Source organism: Macaca fascicularis, chromosome 11, assembly GCF_037993035.2.
Source record: "Macaca fascicularis isolate 582-1 chromosome 11, T2T-MFA8v1.1".
Classification (NCBI taxonomy): domain Eukaryota; kingdom Metazoa; phylum Chordata; class Mammalia; order Primates; family Cercopithecidae; genus Macaca; species Macaca fascicularis.
Genome location: NC_088385.1, coordinates 102,137,353 through 102,156,121, shown reverse-complemented (window position 1 = coordinate 102,156,121; position 18,769 = coordinate 102,137,353). Strand labels below are relative to the sequence as shown.

The 18,769-nt window shown below is 40.6% G+C and overlaps 3 protein-coding genes across 27 annotated transcripts in view; 2 read left to right on the top strand and 1 right to left on the bottom strand.

Moving 5' to 3' along the window:
- Positions 1-10,740, top strand: part of FGD6 (FYVE, RhoGEF and PH domain containing 6) — a 132,282-nt gene extending 121,542 nt beyond the window's left edge. For 5 of the 7 annotated variants that reach the window (XR_012420495.1, XM_074007525.1, XM_045365725.2 and 2 more), the window contains 4 exons: positions 1,458-1,585; positions 5,856-5,984; positions 7,098-7,246; positions 10,490-10,740. Coding sequence is in view for 5 of the 7 variants with exons in the window: in XM_074007525.1 (XP_073863626.1) it covers positions 1,458-1,585; positions 5,856-5,984; positions 7,098-7,246; positions 10,490-10,526 (443 nt within the window). In the remaining 2 variants the exon portion in view is untranslated. The remainder of the gene's footprint in view (positions 1-1,457; positions 1,586-5,855; positions 5,985-7,097; positions 7,247-10,489) is intronic. The other 2 variants (XR_001483577.4, XM_005571889.4) reach the window with 1 other exon arrangement.
- Positions 3,480-18,757, bottom strand: LOC102140374 (NADH dehydrogenase [ubiquinone] 1 beta subcomplex subunit 11, mitochondrial-like). Of its 2 annotated transcripts, none has more exons than XM_074007563.1 (2): positions 17,885-18,757; positions 3,480-4,833 (listed from the first exon to the last, which is right to left on the bottom strand). In XM_074007563.1, the coding sequence occupies exon 2, from the start codon at positions 4,775-4,777 to the stop codon at positions 4,118-4,120; it is 660 nt and encodes a 219-aa protein (XP_073863664.1). In that variant the 5' UTR covers positions 4,778-4,833; positions 17,885-18,757; the 3' UTR covers positions 3,480-4,117. The 2 variants fall into 2 exon arrangements, with proteins under 2 accessions (XP_073863664.1, XP_015286893.3); XM_015431407.4 differs by having other exon boundaries at positions 18,097-18,757.
- Positions 18,242-18,769, top strand: part of NR2C1 (nuclear receptor subfamily 2 group C member 1) — a 51,049-nt gene continuing 50,521 nt past the window's right edge. For all 18 annotated transcript variants that reach the window (XR_012420510.1, XR_012420502.1, XR_012420509.1 and 15 more), the window contains exon 1: positions 18,242-18,476. The gene's annotated coding sequence lies outside the window, so the exon portion shown is untranslated. The remainder of the gene's footprint in view (positions 18,477-18,769) is intronic.

Here is an 18,769-nt window from a genome sequence, read left to right as displayed (position 1 = left end):
GCCACCACGCCTGGCCAGGATCTAAATTTTTAAAAGTCTGTTCTTCATTTCCCTGAAGGATAGCTTTTTATTAGCAAGGAGGAATTTCTAAGTGGATGACATGATATTTCAGAGTGCACATATTTCTAGATTAATAATTTATTGTCTGTATACATTTTCCAAGAAGACCCATCCATCTCTTCCTTTATGTGCCTCCCGTTAGTCTGGGTATATGGTATAAACTGCAGACATTGAAAATTCGTCTTTGAATTCTCCTTCCTCATCACCTATACACATTTGGTTAGTAACTCTTGTCAATTTTATCGTCAAAAATCTTTGTCTTGATTTCTCCATCCCAGCCCTAATAAGGCCTTTGTTATCTCTCATCTAGACAACTATAACAATTTCCTAACAAGTTTTCCTGCTGTTAGTCCTTTCTCCTTAGTACTGCCAGATATAATCAGTTTTTCCAAATTTAATCTGCTCATGTCACTCCCCAGTCTAAAACATATAAACAACAGTCCAGTTTCCTTCAAACCAGCCCCCTTTTTTAATCTGGTCTCATTATTCTCCAAATAGATGATTTAATTTCATACCTCTCTGCCTTTGCTCACACTGACCTCTTGGTGTGCAGTATTCCTCCTGTTTATTTTAACCTGGCAAATTCCTACTTATTCCTTCATGGCCAACTTTTATTTTATTTTATTTGTTTGTTTGTTTGTTTGTTTTGAGATGGAGTCTCACTCTGTCGCCCAGGCTGGAGTGCAGTGGCGCGATCTCGGCTCACTGCAAGCTCCGCCTCCTGGGTTCCCTCCATTCTCCTACCTCAGCCTCCTGAGTAGCTGGGACTACAGGTGCTCACCACCACGCCCAGCTAAATTTTTTGTATTTTTAGTAGAGACGGGGTTTCACCATGTTAGCTAGATGGTCTCGATCTCCTGACCTCTTGATCCACCCACCTTGGCCTCCCAAAGTGCTGGGATTACAGGCGTGAGCCACCATGCCCGGCCAGCCAACTTTTATCTTATTATCTTCTCAGGTTTCCCTGAACCTCTACAATCAGAATTCATTACTTCTTCATCCATATCCAATAGCCCCTTTTTAACTACTTTGTTCATTGGAGTTGGTCTAGTATCTAAACACTTAACAATACCAGGGTTCTTTGGGGTTTATGTCAGTAGGGAAGGTTTTTTGGATTTTTTTTTTAAGTTGGTAGTATAGTCACGTTTCATAATTCTAAAGGCATGCAAGAGTAATCCTTTCACATGGTTTAAAGTTCAAAAAGTATAAAACCATAGAGAGTAGAAAGTCTGCCTTCCACTCAGCTCCCAGCCATCCATTGTCCTTTTCCAGGAGCTATCAATGTTGTTTCTTAGTGTCCTTCCATGGATATTTTATGCAACAGTATTATGGATTTGAATGAAATTGAATTGCAAAATGCTGAGCATTGCCTACAAAGTGTGCCTGGTTTGTTCTAGATCACCAGCACTCCCCTAGGATTGGATCTCCTGGAAATCACAAATCTCCTTCAAGTGCCTTATCATCAGTCTTACATAGCATTCCATCAGGGAGGAAACAGAAAAAAATCCCAGCTGCTCTCAAAGAAGTAAGTGTTTCCATTAAACTTGCAATGTGATAGAGGCTGAATTATTCATATGCATATAATACACTGTTTTTCTTTCATAAAGGAAGATGTCATTTCCCACAACTATTAAGTTATGAATTTTAATACTGATGATGGATGTGGCGGATGCCTCACAGTCTTGCTTGGTCTCCCGTCTGACCTAAGTCATTTAGAAAATGGCTGTTGAAAGGTTAAGAGAACATTTAATAGCAGTGATAGAAGGTAAAGATAAGTTGGACACACATGAATTTTTAAAAATGACTTTGAGCAGGACCCTTGCCAGAGGGAAGAAATCCAACAGAATATTTTGGGCATTTTGTTAGCCTTTACTGATCTGCACGGTTTATTTGTAGGCGTTGGTTGGTTATGCACAGCTGATATCACTGATAGTAGGTTGTCTTTCCTTTAAACTTCCTTTAAAAGAAAATTTTAAATAGTGATAATAGCCTGTATGCTTAGACCTGCTAATGGTGTAATCCACAGACATCGTTGATACCCTATCCCGGTTCCTCAAATTTAAGTGTCAAAGAACAAACAGCATTGCCATTTTGGCTACTCCATTATGATCAGTTTATTAAGGAGGTCCACCTGGCTGGTTTTGTGGCCAGCAGAGTAGTTTTTAATTTGGTTCTCTTGCTTTTTTACTGAGGAGGTGTTCTAGCATACGTAGTGGCAGGAAAGAACTCTAAAAATTTGATCAAGATCATGTTTCTTATGTAAAGTTACGAGTATATTCCCAGTTGAGACACAATGTTTTAGAGGTTCATGGAAATTATAGCACGTATCCATACTCTGTTTCTTGTTATGTCTGAATACTATTTCATTGTTTGTGTATACTACAGTTTATCCATCCAGCTCTTGTGGAATATTGGGTTGTTTCCACCCTTTGGCTATTATGAATTATGCTGATAGAAATGTTCATGTGCAAATTTCTGTGTGGACATATGTTTTCATTTATCTTGGGTATATACCCAGAAGTAGAATTGCTTGCTCATATGGTTATTCTATGTTTAACTTTTTGAGGAACAGGGAAGTTGTGTTCTTATTCTAGTAATGTTTAAAATATTTTTAGAAACTCCTCTTTTTAGAATTACATTTAGAGCCTCAGTACTCTCAGTAATGGCAGACTACATCTTTTGAGTTGGATTTTTTTTTTCTTAATTTCAATTGCTTTTGGGGTACCTATGGGTTTTGGTTACACGGATGAGTTGTATAATGGTGAAGTCTAAGATTTTAGTGCACCCATCACCTGAGCCTTATACAGTGTACCCAATATGTAGTTTTATAGTCCCTGACCCCCAACCCTGATTTACTTTGTAAATAATCAAATCATTGGAAGAAATGTTTTATGTATCAGGTGATTAAGTTGGTGAACACCAGTTTTATTTTTAAAAATATAGGTCTAGTCATGGCTGTTCAGTATTATGGTTGATCTTCTTGTGTGGCTAATAAACTGATCCTAAATTGGTATAAAGGAGAAATGTAATATATTTTGAGCAACATTAATAACAACTTAGATAAGAACATGGTAGGATTCCAATGTAACTATATTTTAAGCAAAATCTCATTTGAATGTTAAACATTTTAGTTGGGTTTTTCCTCTTTTTTTTTCACTGAGATAGGAAACAATTCTAGTTTTTTAAATTACTTGGTAGTCTTTATAAAGATGTATTTATAGAAATTTGCTGTTGCTTAACAAATATTTCTAACTTAATGTTAGATCTTGAATTTTCCACTAAACAATATATAATTATTTTCATGAAATTTATAAGAAATATAATTCATCAATTAATATGGGATTAAAGATATACTTTTAAAATTCACAGGGCCCGCCTGTATTAGTTTTCCATTTCTGCATAATAAATTACTACAAACCTAGCAGCTTAAAACAACATACATTTATTATCTCAGGAGTCCAGGCATGGCTTAGCTGGGCCTCTGCAGGGCTATAATCAAAGTTTTGGCAAGTACTGAATTCTCATCTGGAGGCTCATCTGGGGAAGGGTCTGTTTCTAAACTCATTTAGGTTGTTGACAGAACTCATTTCCTTGCACTTGCAAGACTGGGGGCCCTGGCTTCTTACTAGCTTTTGGCTGGAGGTCATCAGCTCCTTGCCATGTGGGCCTCTCAACATTGCTACTTAGTTGTTAAAAGCCCGCAAGGAAGAAAATTTCTAGAGTGTTTCCTAACAAGACAGGGCCATATATAATGTAGCATGATCATGGGAGTGACATCCTATCACCCTCACCAAATTCTTAGTTAGAAGCAAGTCATAGGTCCTGTCCACACTCAAAAGGAGAAGAATGTACAACAATGTGACTCTCTATGGCAAGGGTCATGGAAAGCCACCTTAAGCGTGTGCCTGCCATACCATTACTAAGGTAGATCCCAATTTTTTTTTTTTTTTTTTTTTTCGGACTTTCAGCCCCTTTAATTAGCTGCTCTGAGAAGAGGTCAGAATGGCAGGCAGGAGGTGGGGAAGGTGGTACTTCTTGAGCCCCACTCAGCAACTGGTCACTCATCCTCTGGCAGCTGGATCTTGCTGGGGTGGAAGTAGTTGGATTCTATGAGGGGAAGGCCATTGGCCTCTCGGTATTTCACAAGTCTCTCAGCTTCGCGGCGGGACCAGTCTTTCATCCTGTAGTCGGGCAGATAGGCCACATAGGTGCTGCCAAGGACCAGGACGACGGAGACACCAAAGAAGAAGACAACTCGCATGTTCCAGACGTCTAAAACGGGGTCCTTGTCATAACCATGGGAGTCTGGGTTCTTCTCATACAAGTTTTGGTCTTCGGGTTCTGGGTCCTCTTGCCACTGTGTGGTCGGTTCCGGGGCCCGCTCTCTCGCCACAGCGGACGGGGCGACCACAGTCCTGGAGAAGCTAGATTCCCAGCGGACGCGGGTGGCCGGGAGCCCTCGCTTTGCTGCTGCCGCCAAAAGACGGCGAGCGCTCAAACCAAACAGCCCAGCCGCCATGACAGATGGTGCTGCAGGATCTGAGGGGCGGGGACGGAAATGCGACTGTGCGCAGCTGCAGTGGGTGAGAGCGCGACAATTATCGCTCCGCCTCCGCCACGCTATATAGGTCCCATATCTGATTTTGTTTTCCAGTGAGGCGGGGCGTTGAGCAACCCTCTTTGCCTCCAGTTGTCGTGGCATCGTGGGGCCAACCATTCTCTCCCCCTTTCGGCCAGGCTGAGAAATTTCTTATTGATGGATCTGCTCATTTCCTGGATAGGAAGAAATCGGTGACACTGGGTGGATATAGTTCCCAGCCAATCGCCCAGAGTTCCCTCGCCCTTTTTTTTTTATATCTCTACTCCTACATTTTAAAAAACACAACTTTGAATGACCATTATTAGAATCAATAGGCCAGGCACAATGGCTCACATCTGTAATCCCAGCACTTTAGGAGGCCAAGGCAGGCAAATCAACACCAACCTGGCCAACGTGGTGAAACCCTCTCTCTACTAAAAACACAAAAATTAGCTGGACATGGTGGTACACGCCTGTAATCCCAGCTACTCCGGAGGCTGGGGCATGAGAAGCACTTGGACCCAGGAGGTGGAGGTTGCAGTGAGCCAAGATTCTGCCACTGTACTCCAGCCTGGGTGACAGAGTAAGACTCTGTCAATAAATAAATAAATAAATAAATGCTTGCTGTCTTTTTGCGTAGAGATGAAAACATTTTCAACTTTTTATGAAGTAAAAATTAGCCTGTTTTCTTTCTGACTATAATTTGGGAAGCAAAGATTGATTCTTAAAATGAGCTTCCTTAATAGAATTTTCTGTTTATTATTCTGTTTGTATGGTTTTTTAGAAGTCCAAAACGTTTTTTAGGAACACAATTAAAAATTCAAATAATTTTCCCTGATGCCTCAAAATAACAGCAATAAAAAACATACAGTCCCCAAATCCAGCTTTTAGAAAAGCATTTTAGTCTTCTGGAACTATTTTTCTTCACCTGCCAACCCAGAAAACACAGATGAACCCACAAAGAAACATACGCAAACGCGTGCAGGCAGTTAAACCAAGTAAAATTCTATAACTGCCTCTAACATGTTTTTTTTTTTCTTTTTTATGCTCATGTTAATAGCAGAGTTCAATTTGTATAGTAGCACTTTGAAAATATATTTCATTCTGAAACATTCTGTCATTACAGTTATTGTTTTCAGCACCTATTGGTTACAAATAATTTGCTGTTATAATTTGTCTGAAAACCATTAAACTTTGCATGGGATTTCTTATCTAGGTATCAGCAAACACAGAGGATTCTTCTATGAGTGGCTACTTGTACAGATCAAAGGGCAATAAAAAACCCTGGAAACACTTTTGGTTTGTCATAAAAAATAAAGTACTATATACATATGCTGCAAGTGAGGTAAGATCTGAAATCTAAAGATGAGTAATTTGGGGTTTTCTAATGCCAACTGGAAGTAATTACAGTATTTTAAAATTCGTTTGTTTTACATATAATTTTTTGCTTTGCTTTTGGATGGGGGAAGTGTTGTTGCTGTTAATTTTTAATGTGAACAGTGTTCTTGCTTTGTACCTGGAGAGCTCTTTCTCAAATGTGTTAGGAATTTTCTATATTATTAAAATACAATTTTTTGTGTGTCGTGTAACTACTAATTACTTTACTAAAGGCAGAGCTGCACCCAGGTGCATTGGCTCACACCTGTAATCCCAGCACTTTGGGAAGCCAAGAGGGATGGATCACCTGAGGTCAGGAGTTCGAGACTAGCCTGGCCAACATGGCAAAACCCTGTCTCTACTAAAAATACAAAATATTTGTGGAGTGCCTGTAATCCCAGCTACTTGGGAGGGTGATGCAGGAGAACTGCTTGAACCCAGGAGGCAGAGATTGCAGTGAGCCAAGATCGTGCCATTGCACTCCAGCCTGGGCAACAGAGACTCTGTCTCAAAAAAAAAAAAAAAAAAAGGCAGAGCTGTGTTTCTTTCTGCCAAGCTCTCTTGGGTGATATTCCCTTTACTGTCATCCTCAGATTGCATTGATCTGACAGCAGCATAGATAAGATAGACTTTTCTGGATGATAAACAATTTCTAGCAGTTTACTCTAATTCTGTCCTTTTCTCCTATCTGATCACCCTGTGTTCCACCATCCTATGAAAACACTGCTCTAGGGTCCACACTTTTCCTTAGTGGGATCCAGGTAAATAGCTTACTTTCTGCATCCATAAAATGAAAGTAATATAATCACGTGCCTTCCTTGGTTTAGTGAGGATATTGTGAAATTCAGTAGATGTGAACATGCCAAAAATTCTGTGCCACAGTGCCTGGCATGTAGGGTACTTAGGGAGGGAGTGGCTCAATGCGTATTGTTGAGTAAATGAAAAATGAATAAGTTGTTAGAATTATTACCTTATATGTGAATAACTGAAATTAAATTAGAGCTATGTAGATCAAGAGTTTTCAAATCTGAATTTTGTCTCAATCTAAAAACGTTTCTCCATTTGTGTGTTTTTAAATTAGGACGTGGCCGCTTTGGAGAGTCAGCCTTTATTAGGATTCACTGTTATTCAAGTTAAAGATGAGAATTCAGAGTCTAAAGTATTTCAGTTACGGCACAAAAACATGTTATTTTATTTATTCAAAGCAGAGGATGCTCATTCAGCCCAGAAGTAAGTAATCTGGCCATATTTTTCTTTTATTTATGAGATTTCAGTTTTTTAATGGTTGCTTGTAAAATGACCTACTTTAAGGCATGGAGACAACTCAAAATTTAAATCAGAAATTCTAATTAGAAAGATTTAACATATTATTCAAACTCTTCAGAATTGTTTTAAAGACAAGGCAAGGGTATCTGGAATATTTTCAGGAGGCAGAGGGGAAAAGAAAATAGGTAGTCCTATATAAAGTATTTTGTCTACACATGACTTCAGAGGAAGCAGCGTGATGCTGCTCTGCTGAAAGGAAGGAAAGCCAAGGCATTTGACCTCTCCTTCTATGAGGGTAAGAATCTTCCCTTGAAACATTCCAGGACTTTGGCAATCCAGCGATTCAATTGTGCCATGAACAGCAGGAGTTTAAACAGCTGCTCGCTAACTTCTTTGGGGAAAAGGTCAAACACATTAAGAGACTCCCATGCTGTTCCTAGTGACTGAGTAAAAGGAAATGGCTATCAGTTTAGATGGCAAAGGCTGAAACAGTCTCTTCAGAATTCCAGCAAGAATCTTTACTTAGATGTTATTAGTTTGCTTAACATAGAGATGCATATCTATCTCTGTGAAATTAGGTCTCTTTCGAACAAAATAGTTCAGTTTATCTCTCTTTCATTTGACTCTTTACTTTGGCTTCACAAAATAATACATTTTTGTTTTCAGGAAGAGGTGTTTTCCACAAGCTTAAAAGTGCATGAAAATAAAAAAGAATGCTTTGAGTAAGCAAGGCTTTTAGTTTCTTAAGGCAGTTAAGATTAATGTACCAGGATTGCACACATCCTGAGTACCAGCCAGGCACAATGTTACACACACTCTATAAGACTCTTTTCAGTCTATTTTAGGATATCCAACAGTACATAGCTATTCTTCCAAACATTTTCTTTTGGCTACTGGAGAATATTTTAAAATTATGTCACTTAACTATCTTTTCTATAAAAATTATTTAGACAAAATAGTAATTGCCATAAGATTCTGTCAGATACTAGCTTTCTTATAATTTTCATCTGTATTCATCAAACTGAAAAAAATTACCGCTTTTCAATATATGTCTTTTTTTGCTTATGTCATTGAGTTGACAAGATAGAAATGCCACCAAGACAAAATTACGTGTAGTTGGGTAAAGGAAATCAGATTACTTGTAATTTAGATCGACCCAGGCTAAATTATAAGTTTCTCTTTATTAATATCATATGGATTGCTTTCTGAAACACATGACAGACTATTAAAATGTATTAATTTTAGTGGAAAATTTGGGGAGTTTTTTAAAGTCTTGCTATGGCAGTATAACATATGCTGTTTATGTTCAATATTAAATTTTTGAAAATTCCTTAAAATTTGAACTGAATCTGTTATAGGTTGCTTTTACTAATTAAACTGAGTGATTTCAAGTGTTCATAGTTCTCTAGACTCTTCTGTACTTTTTTTTTTTTTTTTTTTTTTAAATAGAGACAGAGTCTCGCAGCGTTGCCCAACCTGGTCTCAAACTCTTGGGCTCAAGCAGTCCACCCATCTCAGCCTCTCAAAGTGCTGGGATTACAGGTGTTAGCCACCATGCCCAGCCTACATAAAATAATAACGTACGAAATGAGGTTTCCATAAGAAAGAAAAAAAAGTTCAGAAGCTGGCCGGGCGCGGTGGCTCAAGCCTGTAATCCCAGCACTTTGGGAGGCCGAGACGGGCGGATCACGAGGTCAGGAGATCGAGACCATCCTGGGTAACACAGTGAAACCCCGTCTCTACTAAAAATACAAAAACTTAGCCCGGCGAGGTGGCAGGCGCCTGTAGTCCCAGCTACTCGGGAGGCTGAGGCAGGAGAATAGCGTGAACCCGGGAGGCGGAGCTTGCAGTGAGCTGAGATCCGGCCACTGCACTCCAGCCTGGGTGACAGAGCGAGACTCCGTCTCAGAAAAAAAGTTCAGAAGCAATTACATTAGTAGTGAGGAAAAAGACTACTCCCAAGTATCTTCTGAATAATTGCAGCTATGTATATTGTCAGGTTAGACTTTGAGACTAAAGAATTTTGGAAAGACATCTGTGAAACTTTGAGAAGCTTTTTTTTTTTTTTTAAATTTTTTTATCTTTATTTTTATTTTATTTCTGAGACAGAGTCTTGCTCTGTTCCCCAGGCTGAAGTTCAGTGGTACAATCTCAGCTCACTGCAACTTTTGCCTCCCGGGTTCAAGCAATTCTCCTGCCTCAGCCTCCCAAGTAGCTGGGATAATAAGTGCGCACCACCACGCCCAGCTAATTTTTGTATTTTAGTAGAGACAGGGTTTCACCATGTTGGCCAGGCTGGTCTTGAACTCCTGACCTCAGGTGATCTGCCCACCTCAGCCTCCTAAAATACTGGTATTACAGGCATGAGCCACGGTGCCTGGCCTAGAAGCTCTTATTTAGCATGCAAACTTTTGATCAACACTAGATGCCAGATTCCTTTTAATTGTAAATATTGAAACAGATCTGTACTGGGGGATATACAAGGAAACTCTGGTTGCTAGAGTTAAGGTAGGAGGAGACAGGGAGCTAGTGTTCCTAAAAGCACTGAGTCCGAATTCCAGATAAAAAAGAAGCTGTAATAAAGCCTTCACTGACATATCAACTTCCAAAATAAATTAATGGGTAGCATCAAGACTTCATAGAACTTTTACACATGAAATGGTCCCTTCCTCATGCCTATCAGAAATGAGAAGCACACTTTCCAGGCTAAATTTTGGACCAAATTACCAAATAAATGGTAGTTCTACGTATGCAGAAGGCCACTTTGCTACAAGAAAAGATGTTACTGGCGAGGCACGGTGGCTTATACCTGTAATCCCAGCACTCTAGGAGGCCGAGGTGGGCGAGTCACCTGAGGTCAGGAGTTCAAGACCAGCCTGACCAACATGGAAAAACCCCATCTCTACTAAAAATACAAAATTAGCTGGGCGTGGTGGCACATGCCTCTAATTCCAGCTACTCGGGAGGCTGAGGCAGAAGAATCGCTTGAACCCAGGAAGCGGAGGTTGCAGTGAGCCTAGATATAGATAGTGCTATTGCACTCCAGCCTGAGCAACGAGAGCCAAACTGTCTCAAAAAAAAAAAAAAAAAAAGATCTTACCTACGTTATTATGGTAATGAGGTCCACAGGCCCAGCTGTCATCTATATGGTGTTCACATGTCAGATGATTAGGTTTTACAAATCTAACAGATTTCTCTTCTCAATAGGTGGATAGAAGCATTTCAGGAAGGCACAATATTGTAGCAGTATTGGTTTCATCTCTTCTGTGATTCCAAAGAGGTGGAATTTCATCAGAATGGAGTAAATGCAATTCGAAAATTGTATAAAAATGAACACTGCCAAGATAAAGCCAACCAGACCCTTCATCAAAGAAATTGTTTTGTTAGGTATAAGCAATTTTTAAAAGGTGTTTGTTTTTTCATTTATGTTATTTATTAAAATTTTGATGTTTACTTAATGGTGAGAATTATTTCTGAGACACACTGAATTCTAAAGTACCATTTCTTTAGAAACCAGAAAAACTATCTTAATACTGTATACTATATTAACTATTTGTGACATAGTCCACACTGTTTTCTTACCTTACTTTGTAACATTCTTACTGGTGAAAAGTCTTTGTAAGGAAAAAACACATAGCAAGGAGCAAATTTCCACAAAGTGCTTGGTTTGGGAATTGTGATTATTATAAAACTGCTGATGAAAAAATGCATGTCTTTGAATCAATACACTTGGGTGAATTTTTGTATCTTTTAGTGGAAAAACACGGCCAGCTTCTACCTCAGTAACTGAACTGAAATTTCAGTAAATTATCGAAAGTATTTCTATTGTTAGGTGCCTCTTTGGCAAGAGTTAATATTACATCATCAAAGAATTATAGCAAAGGGATAGAATCGGAATTGTTTAAAACTATGAGTAGGAGTGAAGATGTTTTTGTTTGCAGAATACCACAAATAACCAACTCTTGGGGCTTTTAAGTCTAATCTTTTAAAAAATCTACCACTTCAAAACAAACATAAATGTATCATTTTTTAAAACAGCAAAATATAGCAAGCATTGTTACACAATATTCCCTGCTATTATAAGAGTTTTGAGCCCAAGTCAATGATGATATTTGTCTCTAAAAGTAATGTTACATTTCCAAAAATATTTTGCATTACAAATGGAACTGGAATTACTATATCAGAAAAAGCACAATTATAAGCCAGTAATAACTGAAATTGTATAGTATTCATTTTCAAAAAAGTCCTTTTCTGCCACTTTGATATCCTCCCTCCTAATTAAAAAAAAAAAAAAATCCTTTCTCCCTTTAAGCAGTTATCAGCACACCTCCTTAGGAAAGATTTAGATTCATAATTCTGGTGCACTTACTGTTTAACATATGCACTACCTTGTACATAAAATTGTTGATTAGCAGAACAAAATGAAATAACACGGTGATAAAAGCCATCCCTGATGTTGACAATATACAATTTATTAACGAAGTTTAAACTATAAATTATCTTAACGGTCATGAGCGGTGGCTCACACCTGTAACCTCAGCATTTTGGGAGGCCGAGGCTGCTGGATCACCTGAGGTCAGGAGATCGAGATCAGCCTGGCCAATATGGTGAAACCCCATCTCTATTAAAAATACAAAAATTAGCCGGTCGTGGTGGTGCATGGCTGTAGTCCCAGCTATTCAGCAGGCTGAAGCAGGAGAGTCGCTTGAACCCAGGATGCGGAGGTTTCAGTGAGCCAAGATGGTGCCACTGCACTCCAGCCTGGACGACAGAGCAAGACTCCATCTCAAAAAAAAAAAAAAAAAAAAAAAAATTAAACAGCAAGGTTATCCATAGAATATTTATTTAAAGGGTGTAAGAATTTTCCTTTCTACTTCTAAATAAAGGATTTCCTAATTCAGTGTGATCCTTAACAGCAACCATGAGGATTACTGAGTGCCTTTCTGGGGCCTTTTGAATGCTATTTGGTGCAGCACCAGAGTCCCTACTAGATCTAGAGTTGGCTGCTATAGTTTTTTGTGGCTATTTCTTGCCATGGAGTCATTTTAAATGTGTTGCAACCTCATACACAATCCTAACGTGCCATCCCCTTTCTGTCATAGCAGGTACACTACACTAAAATTTCTTTGTAGCTCAATTTTATATAATCAAGATCACATAAGTAAGGCTTCCATGTTAAAATCGTTGCAGTTTTTAGTGTATTCTTTTTGGAGGCCAAAGTTATACCTTATAAAGTGTTTCTTTCTGCTGCATTCAGTCTGGCATTTCGCAAGACAAGTTATGTGGGTTTTCTTTCCCTCCTCTTGAGCTCTCAGCCTTCTGACTACAAGGTTTGGCGTAAGCCTTAGAATCTAAAAAATATCAGCCAGGCTATTCTACCTTCCAAGACCTGGCTGAATCATGAACCAGTTCTAAATCTAAAGAGAGTGAGAGAGGGAAGAAACCTGGCACAAACTTACAGTCTCTTTAATTACATGTAAAATGCATGTGATTGTATTTGCTATTGGCTTAGCCCCATGGAGGGTTTAGAAAAATGTTTAGTCTCTGTGGAAGCTATCCAATTTTCCTTCTCCCAAAAAGATGTTTTAAATGTGGAATAGTATCACATTCCCCTGCCCCTTTATGAGTCCTTCATAACTTACTGAAGCCGATCAATTGTTATTTATATAACTTGGCTCATTCAGTGTCAACTAAGAACCTAATTATATGCAATTTATTGTTTAAAAAAAACTATAAAAGTATATTTTGATAGCTAATATTTTAGAGGAAAAATGATGTTGGGTGCAGTCTATAAATGGGGAGAAAAGTATAAATAGTATGTAGATTCCAAGGATACTGTATTTATTATACAGATAAGTGTGCCTGTGCTTCCATCAAACCCTTTTTCAGGTATCTCCTTTTAATTCATAAGGAGGAGAGAGTAGGGCCTTTATAAAGCTAAGCTAAAATGATGCTAAGCATAATGTAGATGAACCAGGGAAAAGCTGGCATTGTTAGTGAGTGTCCCCAACTAGTACTCCACCTTTATCTGTGGCAGCTATAAATGTTTAGGACCCATCAGAGTCCTAAGAAAATGAGAGTAACTATCTCTGGCATCATCCACATTTCCGAACCTCTTTCCAATAGCTTTTCCCTTTTTCTGTAATGTAGGCAGCATCCCCCTATTGTATTTTGGTTGCCCAAGATGCTTGATTCTTTTGAGTGTTTAGTTGCATTTCTTAAAATGAGATCAGACCAACCCTTGATTCACATGAAAGCTATAATGACACAACAAAGAGAAGGCGACAGTTTTAAAGTATAATTGTCAGCCGACTGTGTATTTTATATTTGGTTCATAGAATATATCTAGACATGGGGAAAGTCTTCTATTTGGTAATTTAGTTAAAATGTAAATGTTATATATCACAGCAGATGTTGGTATGTTTTGGAGTGTGCTTCCATTGTGCTCAGGTTTTGAAAAGTTTGAGGTCCATTTTAGTCAAATGTAGTCAGTGGGATTTCCAGAGATATACATTCTGTTTTTCTTATTGTACTGCACACTCCTTGAAGGCAGTGTACTTAATATCACTGTCTTTCATAATACTGCCCTAGGTCTTTTTCATTTTTAAGAGACCGGGTCTCGCTATGTTACCCATGCTGAACTCAAATGCCTGGGCTCAAGCAATCCTCCCACCTCAGCCTCTGGAATAGCTGGGACTACAGAGGCATGCACCACCAGGCCTGGCTTTCTGGGTCTTTAAAGAGAAAATATTTGTTCAGTTGAATAAAGGACAGGATTCTTGTCATCTACAACTCCAACACAGCCTGAAAATATCCACATTGTAACCTGGACTTTAGACGATCTCTCTCCACTATCCTGCAGAGCTCCATTTGTAACTACTTATTGGCTATCTGTGAGTCCTCAAGCATCTCAGACTTTACATGAATAAAACTCAACTTTCTTCCCATTCAAATCTGTTTATTTTCTTCTGTAAGAGAAAGATACCATTTGAGACTCCAGAATCTGCCTCCAACTCTCAACAAGACTCTGCAATTACTCTTGTATCCTTTCCATCCTCATTGCCCTGCCGTTATTACATAGGCCCTAGTTCAAGTCCTTGTTACTTGCTCCCATTATTGCAATAACTTCTAATTCCAATGCCATTGTGTGATCCCATTTTAAACACTGCCAGAGCAATCTTCCAACAACGTAGCTCTAATCTAGTTTCATCCCCACTTTTACATGCTTCGGTGGCTTTCCCAGTGACTTGGCATGGAATACTTCCTCAGTTGCCATACACTCCAGCTTTGTACTCTGACCCAAACTTTCTCTGTTCACAGTTTCCTTTTGTTTTCTTCATTCACCCATCCGCATCTCTGACTGCTTATCCAAGACTTCTCTGTGATAGCTGACCCTTAGTCTTTCTCTCCCCTATTCCTCCAGATTAGATCCTGTCTCCTTCCTGCAACCCCCACACAGCCTTTAGTTTATAATCTTTTGTATGGTGCTTAGCACCTTCTATCCCTAAGGACAACTAATGCATTTGAGATTTCCCCCACAGCATCTGGCAGGGTGCCTTGCATGCAGTGGACACTCAGTATTTGCTGAATTAAATTCCTTCCTATGGATCCCTTCTGATTTTTTTTTTGAAGTGCCTCTAATACACATATCATTCTGGGGCTTATGCCACTTTTAATGTCATTTTCTAAAGGAAAATCTTATCTATGACATTTTCCCTTATAAGAGATAATTGTTTTGAGTAGGGTTTTTTTTTTTTTTTAAAGATATAGTAGGAATTTTTTTTAAGCCTAAATATCAAATTCCTTTTCCTTTGGGGTGGGGGAAGGAATGAAGGGAGAACAACTTGCTCTTTCATATGAGTTGGTCATAGCATGTAAGAACCAATCTTGAAATAGTTTTTTTCTAAATGACTTATAATGTATTTCTAGAAATACTTTGTACTTAAAATGATAATAGTTTGTATCTTTTTGTCCATATAAAGATACTTTATAAATAAAAAAAGTGGCATTGTAAATAATGTTAATATGTATTATATTTATACAAAATAAATTTAATATATTTTGTTGGTATGACTTTTTTCCCCCTCAAGACAGAGTCTTGCTGTGTCGCCCAGGCTGGAGTGTAATGACGTGATCTCAGCTCACTGCAACCTTCACTTCCTGGGTTCAAGCAATTCTCCTGCCTCCGCCTCCTGAGGAGCTGGGATTACAGATGTGCACCACCATGCCTGGCTAATTTTTTGTCTCCCTCAGTCTCCCCAAGTGCTGGGATTACAGGCATGAGCTACTGAGCCTGGCCAGCATCATACATTTAAAGATGAACTTCGGCCAGAGTCACACATGTAAAGATAAACTTCGGCTGGGCACAGTGGCTCATGCCTGTAATCCCAGCACTTTGGGACGCCGAGGCGGGCGGATCACTCGAGGTGAGGAGTTTGAGACCAGCCTGGCCAACATGGTGAAACCCCGTCTCTACTAAAAATACAAAAAGCCAGACATTGTGGTGTGCGCCTGTAATCCCAGCTACTCGGGAGGCTGAGGCACGAGAACCTCTTGAACCCAGGTGGCGGAGGTTGCAGTGAGCTGAGATCATGCCACTGCACTCCAGCCTGGGCAACAGAGTGAGCCTCTATCTCAAAAAGAAATAAAGATGAACTTCATTTACCTCTTTTCCTGAAGCATAATTAATGGAAACACTTCTTCACCTACAAATGATGTTCCCAAAATGGCTTCTACTTCCAAGTTTTAACAAGTCAACTTACAGTGACTTAAGTGAATTAATTGGGTGATAAGGGATAACCACAAGCATCACTACAGGCATACATATTCTCCACGAAGAATAGTGAAGAGGTCTCAGATTGCCTGTATCCATTGGGCCTATAGTGCAATCGTGCACTGCGTAACAATATTTCAGTCAAAGGCCACATATATGATAATGGTGGCATAAGATTATAGTCCTCTATTTTTACTGCACTTCTTTTTCTTAAAGGACTGACTGTACTTTTTCTATGTTTATATATATATTTAGATACACAAATACCTACCACTATGTTACAACTGCCTACAGTATTCAGTAACATGCTGTACAGGTTTGTCCTAGGTTTGTGACTTAAGAGCAACAGACTACATACAGCCTAGGTGTGTCTAGGCTAGACCGTCTAGGTTTGTGTAAGTACACTCTATGATGAGCATAAAATGATGAAATTGCCTAAGGACTCATTTCTCAGAACATGTCCCTGACGTGACTATACTTTCATAATTTTCACCTTTGGGACCAGCTTATGGTATTGATAGGGGGTTTCCCTTAACACCAAACCAAATACACAACAAATAATGCTCAAAGGTAGAGGTTGAAAAAAAAATAAAAATCTCACTCTCGCCCAGGCTGGAATGCAATGGTGCCAACACTGGACCAGACTCCTGGGCTCAAGCAATCCTCCCACCTCAGCCTCCTCAGTAACTAGGAATACAGGCCTGTACCCCCATGCCCTTTTTTTTTTTTTTTTTTTTTTTAAGAGATGGAGTTTATGTTGCCCAGGCTGGTCTCAAACTCCTGGCATCAAGCAAGTCTCCTACCTCAGCCTCCCAAAGCTCTGGGGGCAGAAGCCACTGTGCTCAGCAGAGGTGGATTTCTAATGAGGGATAAAGCATATTTTTACTTGTTAGGGATTGTTTCATGCCTTGATCTCTGTCCGTCTGCCGAGTTCCAAAGAGAAATAACAGAGATGTTCTCATTCCCAGCAATTGTTTTTCCTTCCTTGGATTTCTGCCCTGAGTTTGTGGCTGCTTTCCTACAGTGCCGATCTAAGCTAGGTTAAATAGAAATTTCATGGTAAAACAAAGGAGATTAAAAAAAAAATAGAAATTTCAAGAATGCTTCAAAATCTAAAGCGCAGAGTACTTTGCACACAGGGCATTTATTCCTGCCACACCTTGCTGCTACAGGTGGCCACTATTAGAATGCGATGTTCCATCCAATGTCTCTTCACAATTTGAAAACTTTTTTTTGTAGAGGCAGGGTTTTGTTATCTTGCCCAAGTTAGTCTCCAACTGCTGGCCCAAAGTGATCTTGCCTTGGCCTCCCAGCAGCCACCTGCCTGGTTTTCGTTTCATACATCATTATTGATAGCAGTCCTATGCGCTTGGTAATACATCACGGAGCAAAACAGACAATAAAACGGCCATTGAGGATTTCATATACACACACACAAACACACACACTATATAGAGAGAGAGGATGTGGAAAAAAAATAAATATATATAGAGAGAGACTCATTCTGTCACCCAGGCTGGAGTGCAGTGGTGTGATCTTGGCTCACTGCCGTCTCGACTCAGGTGATCCTCCCATCTCAGCCTCCAAGTAATTGGGACGACAGGCACGCGCCAGGACCGGCTAATTTTTTTGTAGAGGCGGGGTTTCGCCATGTTGGCCAGGCTGGTCCCGAACAACTGGGCTCAAGTGATCCGTCCGCCTTGGCCTCCCAACTTGCTGGGATTACAAGCGTGAGCTACCGTGCCCAGTCTCTAGTGACTACATTCTTGCCCTGTTTAGCCATTATGTCTCTCTACTCACAACAGTTTTATAATGAAACTTTGCCTTACCATTTGCATGAGTCGGCCTCAGCTTGTCATTATATATAAAGTTTAAATATGATTGGACTCTATCCAGGGCCCAGTTTTCCAGAAATTAGAAACAGATATGCCTAAGACCCAGAGGGTTATTACTCAAATCTGAAACGTTGACTCAAAACTTCCCCTAATGCCCACCTTTGGCAAACAGTGCTTAAACCTTTGCACGTGGCTGCAAAAAGTACCTGGCTGGGGACGCGTAGCTCTGGCGGGGCACTCTGCCTCCAAGCCAAAAGGGGGCAGTGGACTCACAGAGCCGCTGCTCGGCCCTCTGATCCCTCCACCTCACCCTGGGAACGTCACGACCTCCTCTCGCCGCTTCTCCCCGTCGCTAATGCGCAGGCGCTGGCGTGATAGCGCGCCGCCGAGCCAAGAAAGGGGTCACGAACTCTGACCCTCCCAAATACCCAAACACAGAAAGCTCCCTCCGCCGTGAATCTCGATCCCCCCTCCCGTGGGCTTCCTTCAACCTCTCTTTCCGGAGCGCCCCCCAATCCAGCAGTGGCAACCGCGGGACTGTCGCGTCGGCGCCCGACGCCGGAGTCAGCGGGGCGCAAAAGCGCCGGTAAGAAGCGCTGGGTGGGGACACCAGCGACCGCGTCGGGGGCGGGGGACGGGGGGTGCCCTTCACCCCAACGGCCAACGGACGCGCTCCCAGGGCATCCTGCGGCCAGCGGGGCCGTTCAGTTTGGGCGCGCCGCTTTGGGCTGCTGGAGTTGGGCTGGGAGCGCGGAGCGGCGGCGCCGAATGCTCTGGGTCCCCGGAGAGGCGGGGCGGCGGGACGCGGGGCCGGACGCCGAGCGGCTCGGAGCACACAACTGCCTCTCCCAGTGCGCTCATCGCAGCGCCTCTGACCTT